The 23,936-nt window shown below is 37.6% G+C and overlaps 1 protein-coding gene across 1 annotated transcript; it reads right to left on the reverse strand.

The window, feature by feature from the left end:
* Positions 1 to 9,351: 9,351 nt before the first annotated feature.
* Positions 9,352 to 20,395, reverse strand: zc3h15 (zinc finger CCCH-type containing 15). The gene is made up of 10 exons (XM_051904637.1): positions 20,158 to 20,395; positions 19,416 to 19,517; positions 19,210 to 19,318; positions 18,287 to 18,439; positions 17,182 to 17,273; positions 16,860 to 17,045; positions 16,586 to 16,732; positions 16,146 to 16,265; positions 14,773 to 14,905; positions 9,352 to 10,404 (listed from the first exon to the last, which is right to left on the reverse strand). Exons 1-10 carry the CDS (start codon positions 20,392 to 20,394, stop codon positions 10,214 to 10,216), a joined length of 1,470 nt encoding a protein of 489 aa, XP_051760597.1. The 5' UTR covers position 20,395; the 3' UTR covers positions 9,352 to 10,213.
* Positions 20,396 to 23,936: the final 3,541 nt, after the last annotated feature.

The following is a 23,936-nucleotide window of genomic DNA, read 5'->3' on the forward strand; positions in this document are numbered from 1 at the left end:
CCGATCATGCATGTGGTCAAAGGGGCTTTTGGGACCATGTGATACATGGCAGAGTGGCAGAATAATTATGTTTGCCTGGTAAGCATCCAACAAAAATAATAAAGAACTTGATTTACACAAATGAACATTCTTCACCGATTCCAAATGTGTTCTGACTTTTTGGTGCTTACAAGAACAGGAATGAGGGACAGAAGCAAATGTTTAAATGTTTAACAAAATGCCATGTAAGGCAAATGTTTTGTAGCTTTAAAAGCCTTTAAATAATTTTCAACAGGAAACAGACATAGTTTTGACATGGTCACAGGAAACAGACATGGTCTTACTTAGCAGAAAGCTATGTCTACATCCTTTGTCTACATTTTCATAATCACACTACCATTTAAAAGGTTAGGTAATATATTTTTTTAAAAATGTTTTTGAAAAAAAGTCTCCTATTCTCACCAAGGCATCATTTAGCCTATTTGATCAAAAATACAGAAAAAAAAAAAAGAATTTTGTGAAATATTACAATTTAAAATAATTTTTCTATTTGAATATAAAATGTAATTTATACCTGTGATGGCAAAGCTGAATTTTCAGCATCATTACTTCAGCCTTTAGTGTCACATGATCCTTCAGAAATCATTCTAATTTGATGATTTGCTGCTCAAGAAACATTTCTGATTATTATCATCAATGTTGAAAACAGTTTTGCCTCTTAATACTTTAGATTTTTTTTTTTTCAGGATTCTTTGATGAATAGAAAGTTTAAGAGAATTTTAAAAATATTTACTTGAAAATAGAAATCTTTTGTAACATTGTAAATATCTTTACTGTCACTTTGTTTTGATCTATTTAATGAGACCATGCTGAATAAAAGTAGTAATTTTCTTTATAAATACAAATCTTACTGACCTCAAAATTTTGAACGGTTGTTATGGTTATGTTAGCGAGATGGACAACATCCTCGGCCAGATGCTGCTGTTGAAGGAGGATCACCGTCCCATCATCGAATTCATAGATTATGCCCTGTGGGTGTGCAGATCCTCCTTCACTGTGGGAGACGTGTAGTAGGACAACATCACTTCCGACTCCCCGGAACCAGTACAACCTGCAGCAGCCATCTCTGCTCCAGAAAGGACACATCGGCCCAGCCCGGAGATTCACAGACAGCCAGAGAGACCGTAGCACGATGCCCACGGCCGCCACGGACCCAAAGCCCGAGCCAGCACCAGCCGAGGACCACGGGCTAGTGCTCCCTCCATCCCCAGAGTCAGAGCCAACCACAGCGTCCACCCTGGAGCCAGAACCGGTCGCTGCATCCGTCCTGAGGCCAGAGCTTACCGCCAGGTCCCCCCAGGAGTCAGAGCAGTCCACCTTTGGCTTTGCCTTGGCCTTACCGTGGACCGTCATCCCCCAATCCTCTAGCTCCGCATTGTTCCACCGCTGTCCTGGTTTTGCTGAGGACTTCCGGGCCTCCAGCTGTGCATCAGCTCTCCACCCTTTGTCTACACCTTTCCTTCAGTTCCTCCTATGTCCTTGCTCTCTCCGCTGTCACCCAGGCCCCCGTCTCCACCTTGATCCCGCAAGCCAGCTGCTCCACCTCACCTTGGTCTCACTGTCTTACGGTGTCACCCTGGACCCTCGTCCTCTCGTCTACACCTGGGTCTCCACCTTTCTCAGCTTCACCTTCGTCTGTCGGTCCCTCCAGTTCCCTGCCCATTGCCAGCTCTGTCTCCACCTTCTAAAACCCCCTCCATCCCTCCTCTGTTGAACTATTTTCTACGGTGCGAGGACGCATCCTCCGGAAGAGGGGTGTAATTAGGGCCCGAGCACCGATGGTGTGAGGACCCTTTTGGAATTGCTCGGTCAATTATTCTACTTCTCCAAAATGAATCACATTTTTAAGGGCCTAAACATGCTTGAAAACTCATGAAACTTTGCACACACATCAGAAGTAGTGAAAACTGATGTCTGATATGGGTTTCAGAATTAGGTGTGGCAAAATGGATCGATAGCGCCACCTACAAAATTTCAATTAAGTGCCCTTCGCGCTACGTTTCACAGACAAGTATGAAAATCGGTAGACACATTTAACAGCTCAATACCTACAAAAAAGTCCCTGTGTGCAAAATCTGTAAACCCAACAGGAAATGACTTGTTTCACACTGTGATTAACTCCTCGTAGAGATTTAACCAAATCAACATCATATTTGGTCACGTCAAAATGACTTTGCCATATTTTTCCTATATTTACATGCTTAAATGCATGGCGCCCACTGGTCACTGTTTTCTTAAGGCCTACGGATGGCGGTGGCCCCGGATGCGAGGGCCCTTTCGTCGCTGCTTGCAGCTTTAATGTTAGTGTTATGTTTAGTTTCATTGTCTTTTCATTCATGTGTTTGTTTCTTGTGTTTCCTTTCAGTTTAGTCTTGATTATCCCCTTGTTAGTTGCCCTGGTTAATGATTAGTTACATCTGTCTCATTCAGTTCCCTTGTTTGTCCCTGTGTATGTATCAGGGGATTGTCCTCTGAGGAGGCAAGGGAGGCAGTGTCTCCTAACAAAAAGATTATTGTTATGTTATATTATGTTGTTATTTATATCAGGACAGGGATATGTGATTTATCAACTGGCACAATTTTTAGGATTCTTTTGTGGAACCATAATGGCTCTGTAAGTGATTTATACACACACTGCAATATATTACTTATTTGTGTGAATGTGGTGGAGGTGATCATGCTTTCTCAAGCAGATCATAGGAAATGCCAGTCCTCTGACCATATTGGCCATCTCTCAACAGCCCAAGACAAGCAATTAGTGGAGTAGTGCTATGTTAAGAATGTTTATGATCTGTTGCTAAATATAAGGACGAATTTGTTGATGCTTGGTACATTATGATTTCAGATTAAACAGATGATTGCTTTGAGGTGACAAGCTCACCACTGAATAAGAAGGGGAAATGTTTATGCTTACAAGATTCTTGTAGAAGTTTTTTTTTTTTTTTTTTTTTTGTAATGTCTCAATTTTATTTAAATTAGATTTCCGGATTCATTCTGAATTAAGAGCTACAATTAGTCATCTTAACTCAAAATCCGTTTCTAGTATCTTTTTATTTACAATTTCTTATAGTGTGTTAGTAGGAGGTCTTAGCTTCACACTTACCATTTAGTCAGAGCTTTGGAAAAAGAGACTAGAGTTTCGAAACAGGTCACATTTTCAAAAGCATCTCACCATCTGCGTCATTTGTGGGTGTAGCACTTGCATTATGTTTAGAGTTTTAGTTTTATCCGCTTCACCGCGTCATCCTTAACAAACTCAGGCCTGAACTCAAACACTTCCCTTCTCCACTGACCTGCAGGACATGAAACCATGAGATGAGTGTCATTCAACACAACAGACGCCAAAACAGCGTGAAAGAATCTTGAAAAACCAGGACAGAGTACTTGGAGTAAAACAGCAGCAAACGCAAGATCTGAGAGCTTTACTGCCACCCTCTGGTCAAACCAAAGCATCACCGTCAAAATACCCATTTAATTCAGAGCCAAAACAGCATTTTTAATACACACTACATTTTAAGAATAAGTCCCTTTTTTCGAGAGACAATGTTGATGTCACAATTTTTTAAAATCAGACAAACTGGAGGAATAGCAGTGACATTGTCTTAAATGTCTCTATTCTCTTGCTTCTCACCTCTGTCTCTATTAAATCTTTCAAGCGAGATCTCCTCATTCTTTTCTTCTTGTTTTTAGAACGAAACCCATAGGAAGAGAGTGGTTTTACTGTATTTGCTGTTTTCAGTAGTGTCAAGAAAACACTTGCACACCTTAAAATGAATAAACAAAGACTATTTGTGACCCTGGACCACAAAACCAACCATAAGGGTCAATTTTTTGAAATTGAGAATTGAAATTGAGCTGAATAAGCTTTCCGTTGATGTGTGGCTTGGACAAGATTTGGTCGAGATACAACTGTTTGAAAATCTGGAATCTGAGGGTGAAAAAAAAAAAAAAAAAAATCAAAATATTGAGAAAATGAGCCTTCATGAAGTCCTTAGCAATGCATATCCACTCACAAAAATACATATTTATGGTAGAAAATGTACAAAATATCTTCATGGAACATGATCTTTACTTAATACCCTAATGATTTTTGGCATGAAAGAAAAATCAATAATTTTGACCCATGTATTGTTGGCTATTATTGCTACAAATATACCCATGTGACTTATGACTGGTTTTGTGGTCCAGGGTCACATTTGTTGATGTCAAATGGCATTAATGACTGAAGATCATTATCTTACCAGAAACTGTTCAGCCTCTCATGTTTCTTGTTCACAACTTTAAGTTTCTTTATATAAATAATAATAATAAAAAAAGAATTAATTAAATAATATGAGCATCCAAACTCAAGCAAGTGAACCTATAAACAGATAGACCAATAACAAACAACAACAAAGCTGATGTTATTTTTACATTATTTTGTCAGCTGCTGGACTTCAGATTGAAGAAATAGGATAACATCATTGTACGTGCATATGTGTATTCATTCACAAACATCTTGGCATATTCATTCAGCAGATATATATAAATAATGAAGATGATAATGGTAATAGAGAAGCATATAGTACATGTAACATAGAACTCATGCTGCTCATTACTGATGATATCAAGCGTTGTTTACATTTAAACGAGCCTCAACATTCTATGTCAGTCCAGCAGCTTGAGTTGATATTTGAATATTTGAAATCAAAACAACTGTTTCTGAAGCCTTGAAGCCTGATCACACGTGCTACAAGCTCTTTACATCTATACAATTTGATAAGTCTCAGTGATTTGTCCAGTCTCGGAAGTTCTTCTTGATTCATCATCATGGAGCAGCGTCGCCCAAGAAGATCCAGGGCTCTTCCCACACACCTGAGGGGATTCTTGGTGGAGGGCGTCTCTTCCAGTCCAGACCCCTGTGAGCTTTCACAGCTGGCAGCTGTAATCAGGTTGGATCACACTTACAGCTGTATCTCTGAGAAAGCTCAAAAACCCACGGGTTTGGAGGAGCGCTACCTGAAGAACGCTGCTGTCCTTCCTGACATCCGTCCAGCAGCCTCAGTCTCTTCAGTGGACGTGTGTCAGCAGGAAGAGCCTGTCTCCATCCACGGCTGCAGCGTGCAGGGCTACCAGGACATCTACAGCTCTGTGGCGGAGCCCATGATGAAGACACGCTGCGGTCGGCGCCGTCCCTACAGTCTTGAGCTGGGACTGAAGATCAAGCAGCGGCTGTGGGAGACACTCAAGTGCCCTTCACTGGTGGAGACGGAGCAGCCTGATGGACGCGTCCTGATAACTGAGAGCTTCTCCTCAACCAGCAGAAGCTTCGCTCCTCAAATCCACGTGGACATCAGTGAAGAGCCCCTGCCTGAGGAACCCCGGAGAAAGAAGCCCAGACACTGAGTCATCACGGTGTCACATGGAGCCCGGAGAATATCACAGCGGGACCGACGTATGTAAATACTGTATATCGTCATAGAGTAAGTTTATAGTTTTATGAGCAAGTTTTATTTTGTAGAGTAAGTTTTTTGCACATTGTTGTGTGGTTGTTTGGATGTTTTTGGTATTGTCAATGCGTTGATATGCAGTTCCTAGGTTGTTCTGATTGGTTTTTGGTGCTTTGCTACATGGTCGTGATGTTTTGGATGGTCTCCTGTGCTTGACATGCGTTTACTAAGGTTTTTTGCGTGGTTGTTAGCATGTTGTTTTGCGGTTGCTGGACTCTTCTGATTTGTTTTTCGTGAATTGCTATGTGGTTGTCAGGAGGTTGAGGGCTTGGTCGATATGTGGTTGCTTTTAAGCAGTTAGGTTAGGGTAGGTTAGGGTCCCTCACACGGTTTGCAGCTTGACGTGCTGTGAGGGCTTGTGTGCATCAGTGATGCTGAGAGCTACGCCACTGGTACTTCACAACTACTGGTAGGGTCACCCATAGTGGACAGGTCTCAGCTGAGATACCAGACGAAGACAAACCACCTGATCCTGGACAAGAGCAGACTGACCTGATGTTTCTGGCAGAAGATCACAGAACAACATCTGAATTACAGGTAAGTAAGAAAGGCCTGGGCATTGTGATCACTTAAATATAGCCGATTACAGCAGTGAAAATTATTTAAATACAACAATTATAAATTATAACAGGTAAATCCGAGTAATCTTAAAATCATAAACCGGAGCTTAAAAGGGTCTGTTCACCCAAAAATTTAAATTCTGTCATTAATTACTCACCCTCATGTCGTTCCACATCTGTAAGACCTTCGTTCATCTTCAGAACACAAATTAAGATATTTTTGATGAAACCGAGAGCTCTCGGACTCCTCAATAGACAGCAAATTAATTACCACATTCAAGGTCCAGAAAAGTAGTAAAAACATTATTAAAGTAGTCCACATGACTACAGTGGTTCAACCTTAATGTTATGAAGTGACAAGAATACTTTTTATGCACAAAAACAAAACAAAAATAATGACTTTATTTAAAAAATTCCCCCTAGAGAAACTTACAGTAATGAAAAACATGTTTGTATTGCAGCATGAGGACGCATAGCTATGTTCCCAGGGTCCTGTGTTCCCCAGATTTATATAACACATAATGAACTTGGAAAAATGGTCCTTTGTTCCCAGGGTCGTATGTTCCCCAGTTCAATGGTTTGTTAACACACTCTAAGTAATCATTTTAAAAAGACAGGACTCATTTTCCCAGGGCCCTAACCTTAACCTAAAGAGACTATGACCTTTTGTGATTCCATTACTCAAACCACTTGTTTAGTTCCCTCAAGTCTAGGCCTATTATATTGAGAGCCATAAGGCAGTGCTGGGGAACAAACAAACAAATAAATAAATAAAAACCTTAGTTTGACGAGTTCTTACAATAATCCATGTCACATTCCATAGCTTGGGATTTTTTTTTTCAGGTTCCTATATAAACCCATAAAATTTACAGTAAAAAAAAAAAAAAGGCAGCTGCGGTTGCCAGGACTTTACCATTAAAAAAAAAAAAAACAGTAGCAGCATTTTAGGTTTTATGGGACTGAACTTAAATTTATGCAAAAAAAAAAAAAAAAAAAAAAAAAAATTGTATTTCATTAACAGATATAATGTTTATGCACAATGGACATAGGACCTTATTTAATGTGTCCATTATGTTCTATATAAATCTGGAGAACATAGGCATGTCCACCAACAGGCAAATGGGCACAGTAATTACTAAAATATGCATTTTAATGCATCATATAATTCACCAAGAAATTAGTTTTATAAGAAGAGTATCCAATAAGGATCCAATTGTTGGGGCATGTAATCAATTTACTCATTAAAATCTCATTCCAGTCTCCAACCAGGCAACCAAAGTTGTCAACCCTGGATGTAGTTGTTGGTGGATAAGTAATTAAAAAATACATCTATTTTATTTGGTTTCAGAAACTATCAAATCTTGTACATGGTTGCATAACACTCACCTGATGACTCGAGTTGAGTAGGCGGAGACCGGAGGCAAATGTAACAGGGGGCGATTGTAACATCTCAAAATCAGAAACGAGACAGAACCATGAAACCCATTTTGCATGTGCTCTGTGGAGATCCCTATCTGCATGCCAAAGGACAAGCTTCTAAATCATACTTGTTAAAGTTTTTCTGCAAAAAATCTTTTTTTGAGGTATAAAAGTAATTTTTTTTATAAAAGTAAAGTATTTCCCTCATACTGTCTTAACCATTAATGTCTATGAAATTAAATCTGTCTTGTTTTGATGACCATCCTGTTTTCTAACATTTGATATCTTTGTCAAACAATTAGCTTTGTTGTTTCTAGCTAGCAGGGTAACCTGTCATGGGGTGGTACAGTCGGGGGCAATTGTAACACTGCGTTACAATTGCCCCAGACACCATCAAAATAGTGTCCAGCTTAGTAAGGACATCAAAATAGATTGATAGATTACAATAATTTAAGAAATGTGTTTTTCCCTCAGTCTGGGGATCCATTTTACTGAGTAGGCTCTGTGCACTCTGTTCACAGCATGCCTAGGTTCAGACCAAGAAAAACAGCAAGGGGAGTTAATTAATTGTTCTGGACAATATGGATGAAATGGATATTAAATAGTTTTAACTATATCCATATTCTCTGGAGGTTATTGTGGTCATTGGTATTTATATGAAGGTATTACACGTGTTGTTACAATCGCCCCCGCATGTGGGGGCAGATGTGACATTTGACTTCCAATGTTTCAGTCAATATTGTGACTCTAACATAGTCACCAAATGTTTTTACAAGCTATTAACAAGTAGAACACAGATACAAGTTACCGACGTAAAAATTGTATCCAAATATTTCGAAAGGTTTGTGAGTAATGACGACATGACCAAAATTTGTTACAATTGCCCCCGGTCTCCCCTAATGAAGCGATCTCCAGCCTTCATGATAGTGGCAATCCACAAAATACTGAAAACGACTGGATTTGAATCAACATTATAGTTTTACTCCTAAAAAAAATCCATTTATAATAGGCCTATCTTGCTTTGTAATCTTTTTTATCTAGTTATTATTTGCACTGTTTAAATGAAAACAGTCATGTTATCGTGTACAAAACCAAAATTCTACAAAGAAACATTTTAGTCAGCCATGTCTTAACTAAAACTGATGTAATGAGTAATGGCTGATGTCATTTTGGACGGAGCCACGCCTCAGGTCTAGACTTTTTTTTTTTTTTTTTTTACAGTCTATGGTCTAGACAGAAGTGAAAATAAACCATTAACCTACTGAAACTTCAGTGACGTTAATATGAATTTCCGCAGCATTTTTTGACTTAAATGGACATCATTTATCTTTACCAACTTCTTTACATTGAACGCTAAATTCTTCATCCATAAACAACTGTTTACAATCCCATTGTCTTCCAATATTTCTCATTGAATTTCTCTAATTTCATTACTCAGACTTACAAACTATAATAAAAGTAGCAAATCTTTAATGCTCCATTAAAATGTGACGTGATTTAACTTTAATACTGCGCTTTTCTTCTATTTATATGTGTAAATTAAATTCACACGTTTATCGTTTTGCTCTTAAAACTTAAATGGCCTGAACTGGTAACTATTTCAAAATTCATTTTATCGATCAAGTGTTATGCGCCATCATGTGTTAAGAACGTCATTTTACATTTTAAATGTATTCAGTTAATGAAGAATCATGGGTTTGTTTTTGACCCAAATTTCACATTATATAATAAATCATCTGGTATAGCACAACACCATCCATATCTAGACCAGAGTATCTGCAAATTTCACTTTGCCTTAAACACATTCTTAATTAAGTAGTACAATTAGGCATCTTAACTCAGAATCAGTATCTGATATCCTTTTATTTACAATTTCTTGTGTTGTGTTGGTGGGAGGGCAGTTTAAAACAATTGAATAGAAAAACGACAGACATTACTAGTTCATCTCACAAGCTCATCTCTGTCACTTTCTCACTTCCTGAAAACACTTTAAACATCATATTTGACTAGTAATGATGTCGTCTTCCACATCTCCTTCTATAAGGCAAAGATGCCACATCTGTATCCGAGAGATTTCACATTCAACACCTCAATCTGATCAACTGATTATTGAACACTTGAACGTCAGCATCACACTTATTCAGCATTTACATTCTGATCCTGATACAGGCATGCAGTTGGTTACATGTTAAAAACTGTAATGATACCGATCAACTGATTCTTTGTCTTCATTAAAGCAACATTTAATCAGCAGAGAAGAGGAAACCAGATTCCAATAGTGCTTGAACGTCTCGAAGAGGATTTATGCTGGATCGTTTCATACGCATGACCTTACAAAGATGATCATTTAATCAAATCTTTCAAAAGAGAACGCAGAAATATCAAATCAACAGCCTCATAAATATTTGGAGCATGTTTCCACTGTAGAACCAGACCCTCACTTGACTGTGCTTTTGGGGTAGACTGCAATTTAAAAAAAAAAAAAAAAAAAAAAAAAGGAACAGGGCAAAGAGTTAAATCTTAGAGAGAACAAGAACACCTACTCCCGTCTCTCCTTTAGCGTCCCGGGACATCTCGAGTGATGAGGGTGCATATTGCAGGCAGAGCGGTTTCTGACATGGCAATTCTGGTGGTAGTTATTTGTGAAAATATTGTCATTCACTTCAAGCCATGTGTAGTTCATGAATAATGCAACAGTCCTAGTCTTCACTCGTCCAGGTCCAGTGTGTTGAGCTCCTCCTCCAGTTCGTCTAGGTCCTCCCCTGTAAAGAGGTTCTCGTCTACTGGCACCGCCTCTGTCTCGTCTTCATCATTGGTTTCACCGTCCTCAAGTGTCTGGTCTGGGCTGTGTTCTCCGTTCTCCATGGCTCCGCCTGAGGCCTCGCTCAATTTATTGTCTGTAGAGACAAAACAGATCAGTGACGTCAGAAAGAAGCACATGGACATGAAGAAAAGAATCACAATGACATTTATGGATAATAACCGAGACCTGATTGTGAGTTATGACACTTATTCAGGACAAAGAGGTCAGAAAGGTTACGTTCAACATTGCAAGCCTTAAATCTGATTTTTTTTGTTTGGCTGTTGTTCACATTATTTATTTATTTTTTTTTTAAATGTGGCCAATATCAGATTTGTGTGTAAACTGATCAAGGTCCTGAACTTACCCGAATGTGAAAAAGAGCACAAGGTCACATGGGCGTAAACGCGGAGGACACAGAAATCAGTATTTAACGTGTTCATTTAATAAGCTGATGTGCCATGGAAGCCTGCGAATTTGTGAGCAGGCAATAAGGAGGACCACTCTTGCCTGCAGTCTGAACATAGCCTAAGGTAGTTATGATTAGCACTATAAAATATAGATCACTATTGAGCAGTGGTTCTCAAATTGAGGTCCACAAATTAATAAGGTGGTTTAAAAAAACAAAACACTTTACCACTGTAAAGCAGCTTTGAAACAATCTGTATTATATAAAGCGCTATATAAATAAAGGTGACTTGGCTACTTTTGATGTGATCACCACTAGAAAACAACTGGGTAAAAGACATGGTGAAATCTATCAAATATTATAGGGATGCACCAATATATTGGGCAATAATCGGTATTGGCCAATAAAAACAATCATTTTCACTATTGGCCATCGGCCAATTGCTTAAAAACAACTGATAATCTGGGACGACTATATCCTGTCAATCAAAAGGGGGTGGAAAAACATGTCAGACTGCATCTCATTGTGTGTGTGAAGAAAATCTCGTTTTGAATTTATGGCTTCACAGTTACAAAAAATAAAATTTAAAAAATTTTAAAAAATCAGCAGGCTCTATTTGACCCTATGATTCACCCATAGTTCAAGCCAGGGTTGCCAGGTCCGCAGTTTTTCCCTACACCAAACATTATTTGTAGCGAGCTTCCCATCCAATAATCGCAAAGAGCTTTGTTACTTCTGATAAGAAACAAAGTCTCAGCTTTCAAATGCTGTCAATTTTATCATTAAACTATATAAATAATAAATGGTTTTTTGATGTTCTTAAATGCGATGAGACAGTTTGTTTGCTTATTACGTTTGTAACACCATGATAGCATCAGGGCTATTTACATGGCAAACACAAGGTCAATATCACAACCCATAAAATTTAATTATATAAAACATTTCAACTTGACATATATGATCTAAAATACATTCAGGTGATACATTCTGAAATATTCCATGTAAACATGTTTCTGAATAAAAACATTTTCTAGCAGTATAATAAAAATGACAGTCCAACAGAATGTGTTTAACAGTCAAAAGGAACTTGACATGGGAGATAAAGGAGGAACTTCCCCTGTCAATAGAAACCCGTAAGTCTTGAGTGACCTTGTTCATGTCTTGATCTGCAGTTACGGAAGACACTTCTTTTTATACTGAGGTTAATTTCATACAGTTTATTAATTTTATATTTGTCCCATTCCATCTGACACTTGTTAGTGATGTACAAACTAATTAATAAATTTGCTGTCCCCTCAAAATAACTCAACACACAGCCATTAATGTCTAAACCGCTGGCCACAAAAGTGAGTATAGCCCTAAGTAAAAATGTCCAAATTGGGCCAAATTAGCCATTTTCTCTCCTCGGTGTCATGTGACTCGTTAGTGTTACAAGGTCTCAGGTGTGAATGGGGAGCAGGTGTGTTAAATTTGGTGTTATCACTCTCACTCTCTCATACTGGTCACTGGAAGTTCAACATGGCACCGCGTGGCAAAGAACTCTGAGGATCTGAAGAAAAGAATTGTTGCTCTACATAAAGATGGCGTAGGCTATAAGAAGTTTGCCAAGACCCTGAAACTGAGCTGCAGCACGGTGGCCAAGACCATACAGCGGTTTAACAGGACAGGTTCCACTCAGAACAGGCCTCCCCATGGTCGACCAAAGAAGTTGAGTGCACGTGCTCAGCGTCATATCCAGAGGTTGTGTTTGGGAAATAGACGTACGAGTGCTGCCAGCAATGCTGCAGAGGTTGAAGGGGTGGGGGGTCAGCCTGTCAGCGCTCAGACCATACGCCGCACACTGCATCAAATTGGCCTGCATGGCTGTCATCCCAGAAGGAAGCCTCTTCTAAAGATGATGCACAAGAAAGCCCGCAAACAGTTTGCTGAAGACAAGCAGACTAAGGACATGGATTACTAGAACCATTTCCTGTGGTCTGATGAGACCAAGATAAACTTATTTGGTTCAGATGGTGTCAAGCGTGTGTGGCAGCAACCAGGTGAGGAGTACAAAGACAAGTGTGTCTTGCCTACAGTCAAACATGGTGGTGGGAGTGTCATGGTCTGGGGCTGCATGAGTGCTGCCGGCACTGGGGAGCTACAGTTCATTGAGGGAACCATGAATGCCAACATGTACTGTGACATACTGAAGCAGAGCATGATCCCCTCCCTTCAGAGACTGGGCCGCAGGGCAGTATTCCAACATAACGACCCCAAACACACCTCCAAGACGACCACTGCCTTGCTAAAGAAGCTGAGGGTACCTAAACCCTATTGAGCATCTGTGGGGCATCCTCAAATGGAAGGTGAATGAGTGCAAGGTCTCTAACATCCACCAGCTCCGTGATGTCATCATGGAGGAGTGGAAGAGGACTCCAGTGGCAACCTGTGAAGCTCTGGTGAACTCCATGACCAAGAGGGTTAAGGCAGTGCTGGAAAATAATGGTGGCCAAACAAAATATTGACACTTTGGGCACAATTTGGACATTTTTACTTAGGGGTGTACTCACTTTTGTGGCCAGCGGTTTAGACATTAATGGCTGTGTGTTGAGTTATTTTGAGGGGACAGCAAATTTACACTGTTATACAAGCTGTACACTCGCTACTTTACATTGTAGCAAAGTGTCATATATATATATATATATATATATATTTTTATATATAAAAAAACACTACAGAATAATTTACTATAATAATTTATAGTAAATAATTTACAGAATAATTAGTAATTTACTGTTAATTATATGTTTGAATAAATTTGCCATGAAGACAAGTGTTTATCAAAACTACCTTATGTGCAACTGAGTTGTATACAAACAGTTTTTCAGTTTTGATTTGAGTGTAATTATATCTGAAAATATATAGCAGTTCAATATAATAGATCTATTAATTTTAACCTCTAATATTGTATTAAAGGATTATTTCACTTTAATATGAAAATTACCCCAAGCTTAACTCACCCTCAAGCCATCCTAGGTGTATATGACTTTCTTCTTTCTGATCAGAGAAATATGAATAAATATCCTGATGCATCTAAGCTTTATAAATGGCAGTGAACGGGAAACGAGTATGAAACTCAAGAAAGTGCATCCATCCATTATAAACATACTCCACCGCCTTCTGTATTCAACTTACGTAGAAAGTGTAACGCCTCTCACAGTTCAAAACGCTTACGCTACATCCTACACCTTCAGTGTTCAACTAAAGAAAAAAGCATGAATACGGAAGGCGGAAGCTAGATGTTTTACTTTATAACTTGTTAAATATAGATATTGTTCTTACACAAATGCATCGCTTCAGAAGGCCTTTATTAACCCACCAACGCCATGTGGAGTACGTTTGTAAAAGATGGATGCACTTTCTTCAGCTTCATACTCGTTGGTCCCGTTCACTACCATTATAAAGCTTAGATGCATCAGGATATTTATTAATATAACTTCGATTGTGTTCATCAGAAAGAAGAAAGTCATATACACCTAGGATGGCAAGAGTGTGAGTAAAGCTTGGGATAATTTTCATTTTAAAGTGAACTAATCCTTTAATGTTCCAAATGAGAGGGTTCCCTGTATATCTCTCTGTATAAAAATTATCTGTATCGACATAACTCTGAATAATCGGCTATCAGTATCGGCAGAGAAATTTAGTATGTCTATTAAATATATATATATATATATATATATATATATATATAGAGCTGGATGATGACACTAGTATTGTCTTCTGTAGAGCTGCTTTAAAAATGAATCAACTTTGTTCATAATTGATGAATTTTGCAACATCAACACTACTGTTGAACTGAATTGAATCAACACTGAACTGATGTGAGCTGAATAATGACACCATTGTCTTCTGTAGAGCTTTACAGCAGAATTTGAATTTCTTGAATTTGAAGTTTGCATCACTATTTTTTTTTTTTAACACAGTGAAGCTGCATTGAAACAATCTGTATAGTATAAAACGCTATAGAAATAAAGATGAATTGACTAGGAATGAAGATATTCAGATATTCAGTCTCACCATCTGTATCATTTGAAGGAGGGGCTCTGGCAGTAAACCTGTCCGCTGACGCCATCGTTATACCCGCGTGATCCACCTCTTTAGGGATAAATCTAGCAATGTCAAGGTCATGAACTTCATCCGAGTCCTCCACCTAGACAGACAATCATGTTAATAATGCTGAAAGACTCAAGGAGAGAGTGAATCTAAATAAATCAGAGTATTATATGAAAGAGCAACACAGTAGGGCTGGGCGATATGGCCAAAAAGTCATATCTCGGTATTTTTTGGCTAAATGGCGATATGCGATATATTTATTTTCTACATTTTTCTATTTGGATTTAGAAAAAAAAAAAAAAAAAAAAAATCTGTATTTACTTTTTAAAAATCTTAATTTAACATCCCGCCTAATGCTGTCCCACAAATATTGTGTTTATATTGAAAGCTATTAATACAACAGGGAATGTAACCATGTACTCTGGCACACTAATAGGCCTACAGTATGTGCAAAAAAGAGAAAGTTACTTTACATTCTAACATCGTAACATTACAATCTAAAAATAAAAATAATGCTTTTAAAAGCAGAAGTTAAATTCACTAGACTAAAAATTAAAATAAAAACTAAAGCACAGACTAATTAGCTATATATTTATATATATTAGTTGCTGCTATCATAAAAGTACACTTGTAGGTTTCAAATTCTACATATGGCACATTTATTGTTCAACAACAAACATTTTATCAAAATGTATATTTTAGTCAGACGCTCGTTCACGGAAGTCTATGAAGTTTAGAGGAGAATGAGATTCGCTAGCAGAAGGCTCGTCCACTCCTGACAGCAAAATGAAAATATTTTTATGACTTTCTAACATTTACAGATGGAGAATATACCTGTGAAATGTAAGATATGCACTGAGGAAAACACCACATCACAAAAGCATTAAACAGCGCAAATATCTGTCAGCACATGAATCTGTCAGATCATCTGACGGGGCAAGCTGCTTTAAACGATAGGTCTACGTGTTAACTATATCTTAATCTTACGAGTTATTTTGATTTCGCTTGTTAAAGCCCTTAATATTAAGCATGTCTCATGTTTAAGCCAAATTGTATTATGCATTTCCCCCGCAGCAGCACTCTGCGACGTCCACCGCTGTTTTTCAGATGCGCTTGTAAAAAACTACTGTATATCGATATAAACGGTATCGCCACATTCCGTATCGTATATTATAAATATATCGGTATATCGTACAAACTCGATATACCACCCAGCCCTACAACACAGACAATAAAATTAAACATCACATGATTGACTTATAATTAAAGTCCATTATTTGTATATAAAATGTTTATATAGATAAAGTCTATGAGACAATGGGGTAGTGTCACATCACCTCATAAGAAACTTCAGAGCCATCATCATCATCATCTTTAGCGTATTTAGTATCATCCGCCTCCTCATCGTCATCGTCAACAAGCTCAGGTCTGAACTCAAACACTTCCCTTCCACTGACCTGCAGGAAATGAAACCATGAGATGAGTGTCATTCAACACAACAGACGACAGCTTCAGAACAGCATGAAAGAGTCTTGAAGAAACAGGTCACATTAAATCAGCAGCAAACAAGATCTGAGAACTTTACTGCCACCCCCTGGTCAAACCACAGCATCACCATTAAAACATCCATTTCATTCAAAGCTAAAACCGCTTTTTACTGCAACTGCACACTACATTTTAAAGAATAAGTCCCTTTTTCCAGGAGACTATGTTGATGTCAGTATTTTAACTGATCAGGCAAACTGAGGAGGAATATCAGTGATTGGTTTTTACTCACTCCAAGCGCTCTGCCAGCTTTGAAGTCGGCTTTCTTTCTCTCCATGTCCTGCTCTGCTTTAGCCATTTTCTCTTGCCTTTTCCTTTTCTTCCAGGCCAAGAATGTTTCAAGAGTAATTCGAGTGACGTTTGCTCCCAGGGCAGATCGCTACAATCATAACAGCTGATCATTACAACATGAACATTTTTGATAAATCACTAACAGGTCCAAGGACACTGTTACTTCACAATCATGTTCTGTGACGATCTTTATAATCTCTTCGCTTTCTTCTCACCTCAGTCTCTATCAAATCCTCCAACGAGATCTCCTCCTCAATCTTCTCTTCTTTCTTCTTGTCTTTCTTCAGAACAAAGCCCACAGGAAGAGCGTGGCGGTACATACAGTTGTCACCTCCACCGGGACAAACCCAAAACCAGCCGTATTTGTTGTTTTCAATAGCATCAAGGAAATACTTGCACACCTTAAAATGAAAATGATTTGTTAATTTCCCTTTTTTGTTCACAATTGAGAAAAAAAAAAAAAAAAAAAAAAAAATCACATCAATGGTAATATCAAGATGATTTGAGTGTACAACTATACTTCCTTCCAGAACTTACAATTTGTGTCTTCGCTTTCTTCTTTTCAGCTTCTCCATGCTTCTTGTTTACAACCTCTTCAAGTTTCTTTTCATCCCAATTATCCATGGTGTCTGCATTCATAAATTAACAAAATAAATTACAAAAGAGCAACCAATATTTCAAAACCTTTGAGATTAACTGCATCAAAACAATAACAGGCCTCTTGACCAAAGCAATAGTTCCACTTATGTCAATTCCAAATTCCAAAAGAAAACTTGTTAAAACATGCTAAATGATCAATTTTTAAATGTATTACTGTAGTTTATAAAACGGTTAGTTCCTGTCCTTGATTCTGATTGGTCACTGGTTTATTCACGATTAAACACAGCTATGACCGCTTCACCCAACGGTTCTGTGTATCACTACACAATACCCTTAGCAACCTCTCTTGGCAATGGTAACTATTTGTTCTCAATTTATATTGTTCATTGAAGCTTACTGTATTATGTTGAAGAATATTGTGAGAAAAAGATCGAGTGAGCGAGTTTATTACCTGCATTCAGATTTAGCATTTTCCTTCAGGTCAGTCCTATGTTCATAATAAAAAAATCTGTTTAAATGTCCGATGTATTATCTTGTCCTTTTAACAGTTAAGGGGTTTTCCCGTGACTGACAGCACTAGTCAAAGCATTGGTCAGCTGCGTCTTGTTCTATGTTCACAACAATTTAATCTTTTCAATTTAAAAGTCTTCGCTACTGACTGACACACTCATAAAGACAGTCTTTGCCGCTATCTAATGGCGTAATACTGTAACTTCTGTTGTTGTTCACGGTCAGGGACTACTTTTTTTCCGGCGGAAAGAAGGCTTTAGTGAAAGTTTACTTCATGAAAGTTGCACTGCTACATATTTTTGGCTTTAATATTTATATTGTGTGGTAACCGTTTTATAAAAGCAATAAGGTACTCGAGGCTAGTGCTGTATCCTAAAATAAGTCACGGCTGAAGGGGTTGCAGGCACTTCGCGTCGTGCTTAACAACGCCCTTCAGCCGTGACTTACTCACGATACAGCACAGCCTCGAGTACCTTATTGCTTACTAATATCATGCAAATTTGTAGCCTCATGAAAGTCCTATTGGACTTACCTTTCTCCAGCTCTTCATCTCTGCCGTCCACATACACGCTTCTTTTCTCACATTTCCTCTCCAACGAGAGGTCATGAGAGAATTTACACTTATCACCTTTGGTACATTGGCCTTGCTTAAAGAAAGCACACAGCACGGACTTGGGATCCACACCTGAAATTAAGTAGAACAGAAACATCAAGATGATTAAAAAATGAATTGGAGTAGAAAAACAATTTTATAATTAGATTTAGAAGTTAATGCAAAACCTGCCTTATGTGCAATTTACATGTTTGTTTTTATTAATTTGAGTGTCTATTATTACATTTAAAAATAAATAGAAACTGAATTTAATAGTTTGGGCTCTGTTGTTAATTGTAACCTTTAATATTATAGTAATGTGCTAGAAAAGACTCCCTGTATATTAGTTTTTGTTTTGTTTTTTATCCTTAAGAAAATGTTAATTATAATTTATTTAAAGAGACACAATTTGTTCAATAAACCACTGTTTAATAAAAGGAGAAAAAAAAGCAAATTAATGTTTAGTTTTCTCCCCCCTGCTGTACTGAACTGTGACTTCAGTACTGAGGTACATACTGACCCGTCATGTTTGTGTACCATTACACCCCTAATATATATATATATATATATGTGTGTGTGTGTGTGTGTGTGTAGAATAAAAGATATAGATTGTACTGCATGTTAGATTATTATTTTGCTCAAGAGCATGATCATTTTAAGTCTACATGTCATACAACAAGAAAATTTCTAACCAGATCAAGAGCTGTAATTCCAAGCACACAACTTTATGATGCTGTTTGGAATCGGTAAACTATGATGATTACGACCGAAGATGACTAAGGATGATTTTGTGAAACACACCCCTGATTAGAATTGAGCTGCAAGATTCAGAGAAAGGTTTCCTCATTCAAAGGACCATTTACCTTTGCTGACTTTCTGAGCTGCCACCACTGGCTTAAAGAGCTCGTTCAACTCAGACAATTCCTTCTTCTTGTCTTCCTTCTTTTTGTTCTTCTCAGTTTCAGCAGCGATCTAAAAATAAAACAAAATACACCACAGACGTTCGGGACACTGGCTTGGAAATGCAGACTTAAAATAAGAACACTAAAATCAGTGTTACGATCATTACCTGCCGAGCATTTTGCTGTCCATACTTGACCTGCTGTGTTACAGCTTTAATGAACTTCTGTTGTTTAGCACCTTTTTTGTTTTTCAGTCCAAAGGTTTTATCCTGTCAGAAACGATTCAAATTCAGTGACAATGACATAATTATTTTAAAATCAGCCCATACTAAATCAAGTTACATAATCAGATGATGACACGTAAAACAGCATGTGATGCTTACAAAATGAACCACATTGTTGCAAGCAAGTCATTTCTTACATAAAGAATATGTATAATCAATAATGAACACAAAGCACGAGCGATATTTACCTCTAAGACTGAGTAATAACACATAAACAACTTTTTTAGATCACTAAGGCGGTGTCTGAAAACCTAATGAACACCCTAACTGTTAATCATTTTGTCACATTCAAATTAAACGTACAAACGACCCCTTATTGATGGTTAAAAATGCTGTCTAGATGAACAGTTCACTGGGGTTGAGACAGCCTGAATGTGGCTTACTAGCAGTAGACTTTGACTCTATTCACAGTCATGTCCTATTTAAACACCACTAAATTGACAATACCTGTTTGACATCTCAGTCTAACCCTATTAAACAAATATATACCTACTTATCATGTTATTCCATTCATTTTAGACTTTAAATTTCATTAAAAGCTGTTGGAATGCGCTAGAAAGTGAATCAGAGCACAAGGCCCAGTGTTCAGCATGCTGCATGAGTGCTAAACGCCGAAAAATTTCACCTCAATGATCTTCTCTTTTTTCTTCTCTTGGGTTTTCTTACTGCCTGTAGCTGGAGCTGGCTTTTTCGGAGGCATATCGCTTAAAGCAAACCAGTATAAAATCGAAGAAACCCTGACGCCGTATGTATAGTTCCGTATGTTCACAGGTAAGCGTAGGCTAACCAAACTAGCAGCCGCAATGCATTGTGGGAGGTCCGGGCGCGCATGATGTGAGCGCACGTGGCATAACAGAGCCATCTAACGGTCGCTGCTGAAACTTCTGTCCCTGTTTTCAATGATTTGTGGATCATTACTATATCTAGTGGCACTTTTGACTACTTGAAAACTTGACAAAAGACAGTTCTTCATACTATATTTCATCTCATTTATACTGAAATAAGGATCTGATCAGCCTTCAAGTGGATCCTGTGTTTTTGTTTTTTTGTTTTTGTAAATTTTGTAAGAAATGTTGCCTATTTATTAGGCCTATTTGGTAATGACACTTTTTATTGTTATTAAAAAAAGCTAGATAAGCTTTGCTAAGACTTTCTAACACAATTAACTTGAATTAAAAAATGATAATAAAAAAAATTGATTCTGAATGTTCACTTCCTGGCAAAAATATGCGCATATCATTTCCCATTTAGCCTATGTATACATGAAATATGAAATGAAATATTGTGGAACATAGTTCTTATTTATTTATTTATTTATTTATTTTTTAAATACAAATTCTAAAAACAAATGAATTGACAACATTATTTTATCCAGTTCTTATAGATTTAGAATTTATTTCTAACACTTTTTATGCATTATTAAAGAGAATTTGGTATAGGGCGATAAAATGTAATCTTTCAACAAAAAGTCATTAAAGAGACAGTATAAAAAACTATTATGACCAGTCTCTTAAAACTATTATTTTTTAATTTATTTATTTATTTTTTGTTAGTATTTTAAGAATTACCCATTAGGGTAAAGTGGGAGAAAACGCCCCCTTGGAGTAAAACACCCCCCTACTGTTTTTCCCAAAATAACCACTAGATAAAGTACATAAAATAAATTTTTGTTGCAACTATGGACTACATTGACCAGAGTGATGTAGAAGTATTTACAGTGAAGCTTACACTGGTGATGTACCTGAAAGAAAACGGATTTCACTGTAAATTAGCCTAAATTAGCCTCTAATTTTCAGCAGTAAGAAAAAAAAAGGTAAGTTTTAAAGCTTGTTGTTTTGTAGAACATCACAGTTATATATGATATGAGAATAGTAAGGCCTGTAGGGAGTTCATGTTATTTAAGGAAAATATAATTATATTTTCAGAATGACAAAAATTTTTTTTTCAAACATAGTCTGTGGGGTAAAACGCCCGCTTCCCACTGTCAGAATTACTGTAGTTACCCTGTTCTGAACATCAAATCCTTTGTTTTTCAATCAAATATAATCTAACTAGGTGATTGAATAAAAATGTTTGAACTTTATATTTAAAAATTACTTCAAGTTAGCATCAGGTAGCTAGTTAGCTAGCCAGTTAGCATCAGCTAACAATAATTTTCAAATAAGATATTATAATTATTGATTATATTCTTTTTTATTTTAAGCTAAAACTGCCTGTACTCTGATTTTGCTGTAAATGTATAAAGCAACTTGCTTTGTCTGGGGGCATTTTACCCCACCTGGGGCAAAATGCCCCCTTGTACAAATTGAATGTTTGTTAAAAATCTAATAACATGAAAACTCTGGATATTTTTCATACTTGGTTTATAATTTATGTCATTGTCACTAAAATTATGATAGCTATTTTGGACACATTTAACTTTTGTTTTACAGAAAAAACGACACAGTCCTTAAGGGGGTGTTTTCCCCCACCCTGCCCTAGATGCTTGCTTTATATAAGGACAGAGATCATTTAAAGGGTTAGTTCACCCAAAAATGAAAATTCTGTCATTTATTACTTACCCTCATGCCGCTCCACACCCGTAAGACCTTCGTTAATCTTCGGAACGCAAATTAAGATATTTTTGTTGAAATCCGATGGCTCAGTGAGGCCTGCATAGGGAGCAATGACATTTCCTCTGTCAAGATCCATTTAGGTACTAAAAACATATTTAAATCAGTTCATGTGAGTACAGTGGCTCAATATTAATATTATAAAGCGACGAGAATATTTTTGGTGCACCAAAAAAAAAAATAAAAAAAAAAATAACGACTTATATAGTGATTTAAAAACACTACTTCAGCATTATGAATCAGCGTGTCGAATCAGCGGTTCGGAGTGCCAAAGTCACGTGATTTCAGCGGTTTGGCCCTGTCCCAAATGTCACACTTCTATGCACTTTCGGTCTTGTGGACTTACAATGGCTGCCACGTGCGCTTGTCCGTTAAGTCCACCAGACCGTAGGGTGTCCCATTTGTCAATTTTAGGCTTCAGAAGGGTGCTCGCGAGTGCCCCCTTTGCGGCCGATATGCGCCCTCGATGCGCACTTTTGCTGAGCCTGCACTGGTGTGAGCTCCGTGGCAGACTTCTTCCTGACAGTCAAAGCGACGTTACGTCACGAAAGTGCGGACTCGTAGGAAGGCCGTGAGTGTTTAGGGTGCCATTTGGGACAGGGCCTTTGACACGCGATCCGAATCATGATTCGATACGCTGATTCATAACGCTCCGAAGCTTCATGAAGCAGTGTTTTGAAATCGGCCATCACTATATAAATCGTTATTTTTTTAAATTTTTTTTGGCGCGCCAAAAATATTCTCGTCGCTTTATAATATTAATATTGAACCACTGTACTCACATGAACTGATTTAAATATGTTTTTAGTACATTAATGGATCTTGATAGAGGAAATGTCATTGCTGGCTATTATTATATATTAATTTGTGTTCCGAAGATTAACAAAGGTCTTACGGGTGTGGAACGGCATGAGGGTGAGTAATAAATGACATTATTTTCATTTTTGGGTGAACTAACCCTTTAAACAGGCTAAGTACATATCAACATTTATGTGAATTATACTTCCTAATCACTGACCAGAGCGTGACACTCGTATGCAACATGTATGATTAAAATTAATGTCATTTATAGGATGGAGAGAGGTTTCTGTGAGATTAAAGTTGATAAGCACAGCTATAAATGAAGAGGAAGGCGCTTCGAGCAATATCATTAGGAGCTGATTTGATTTATCAACATCACACCAAATGTGTTCCCCTTGTCGGTGTGATGAATAGTGTCTAATCACAAATGGACACCCTGCTGTAAGTAGCCATCATTAACTCTGGCAGTTTTTACAAGCAATCTCTTTCTCCTCCTGCTGCATATCAGATCCTCCTGTCCACAGCAAATAGAGAGGCAAGTTGATGAGTCTTCTCTTAGTTAACTTTGCCTCAGGTGCTTTAGAAGAATTTGTGGCTGATAGTCTCAAAAATACCTCAGATACTCACACAGACTGAGCCTGAGTAAATACTGGAGGTGCTTGGAAAGAGAATGTATTTTAAAACATTTTTATTTGTGCCATATGTCCAGTCTGAACACTGTGCATTTTTTAAGATTTGTTGATTCTGTTTATCTCGGCATATTTTGTATAGTGTGCAGTCCGTCAGTTTAATCAAAACAGAAGTCTTGTGCTGAGCAGCTCAGAGACTCTCGCACCTTTTGCATTACATTACTATTCTGCCGATTCAGCAGACGGATAGTCTGTTGCAACACTCTACCCTGTGAGAAATCCAACAGGGAGAGGTGAGATAAACACACATGCTTGAGGAACAATGAAAATCACAGCTACAGAATTATTCTGCTCATTCATTA

Source organism: Ctenopharyngodon idella, chromosome 9, assembly GCF_019924925.1.
Source record: "Ctenopharyngodon idella isolate HZGC_01 chromosome 9, HZGC01, whole genome shotgun sequence".
Lineage (NCBI taxonomy): Eukaryota > Metazoa > Chordata > Actinopteri > Cypriniformes > Xenocyprididae > Ctenopharyngodon > Ctenopharyngodon idella.

What these genes read in the sequence shown, in the direction of transcription:
- zc3h15 (XM_051904637.1), bottom strand. Translation starts at nt 20,394, where the DNA reads ATGGCTCTGTTATGCCACGTGCGCTCACATCATGCGCGCCCGGACCTC. An exon ending in AAAAAGAGAAGATCATTGAG is followed by an intron (nt 19,518 to 20,157) that starts GTGAAATTTTTC and finishes CGTTTCTGACAG; the next exon opens with GATAAAACCTTTGGACTGAA. An exon ending in TCCTTCAAATGATACAGATG is followed by an intron (nt 10,405 to 14,772) that starts GTGAGACTGAAT and finishes TTGTCTCTACAG; the next exon opens with ACAATAAATTGAGCGAGGCC.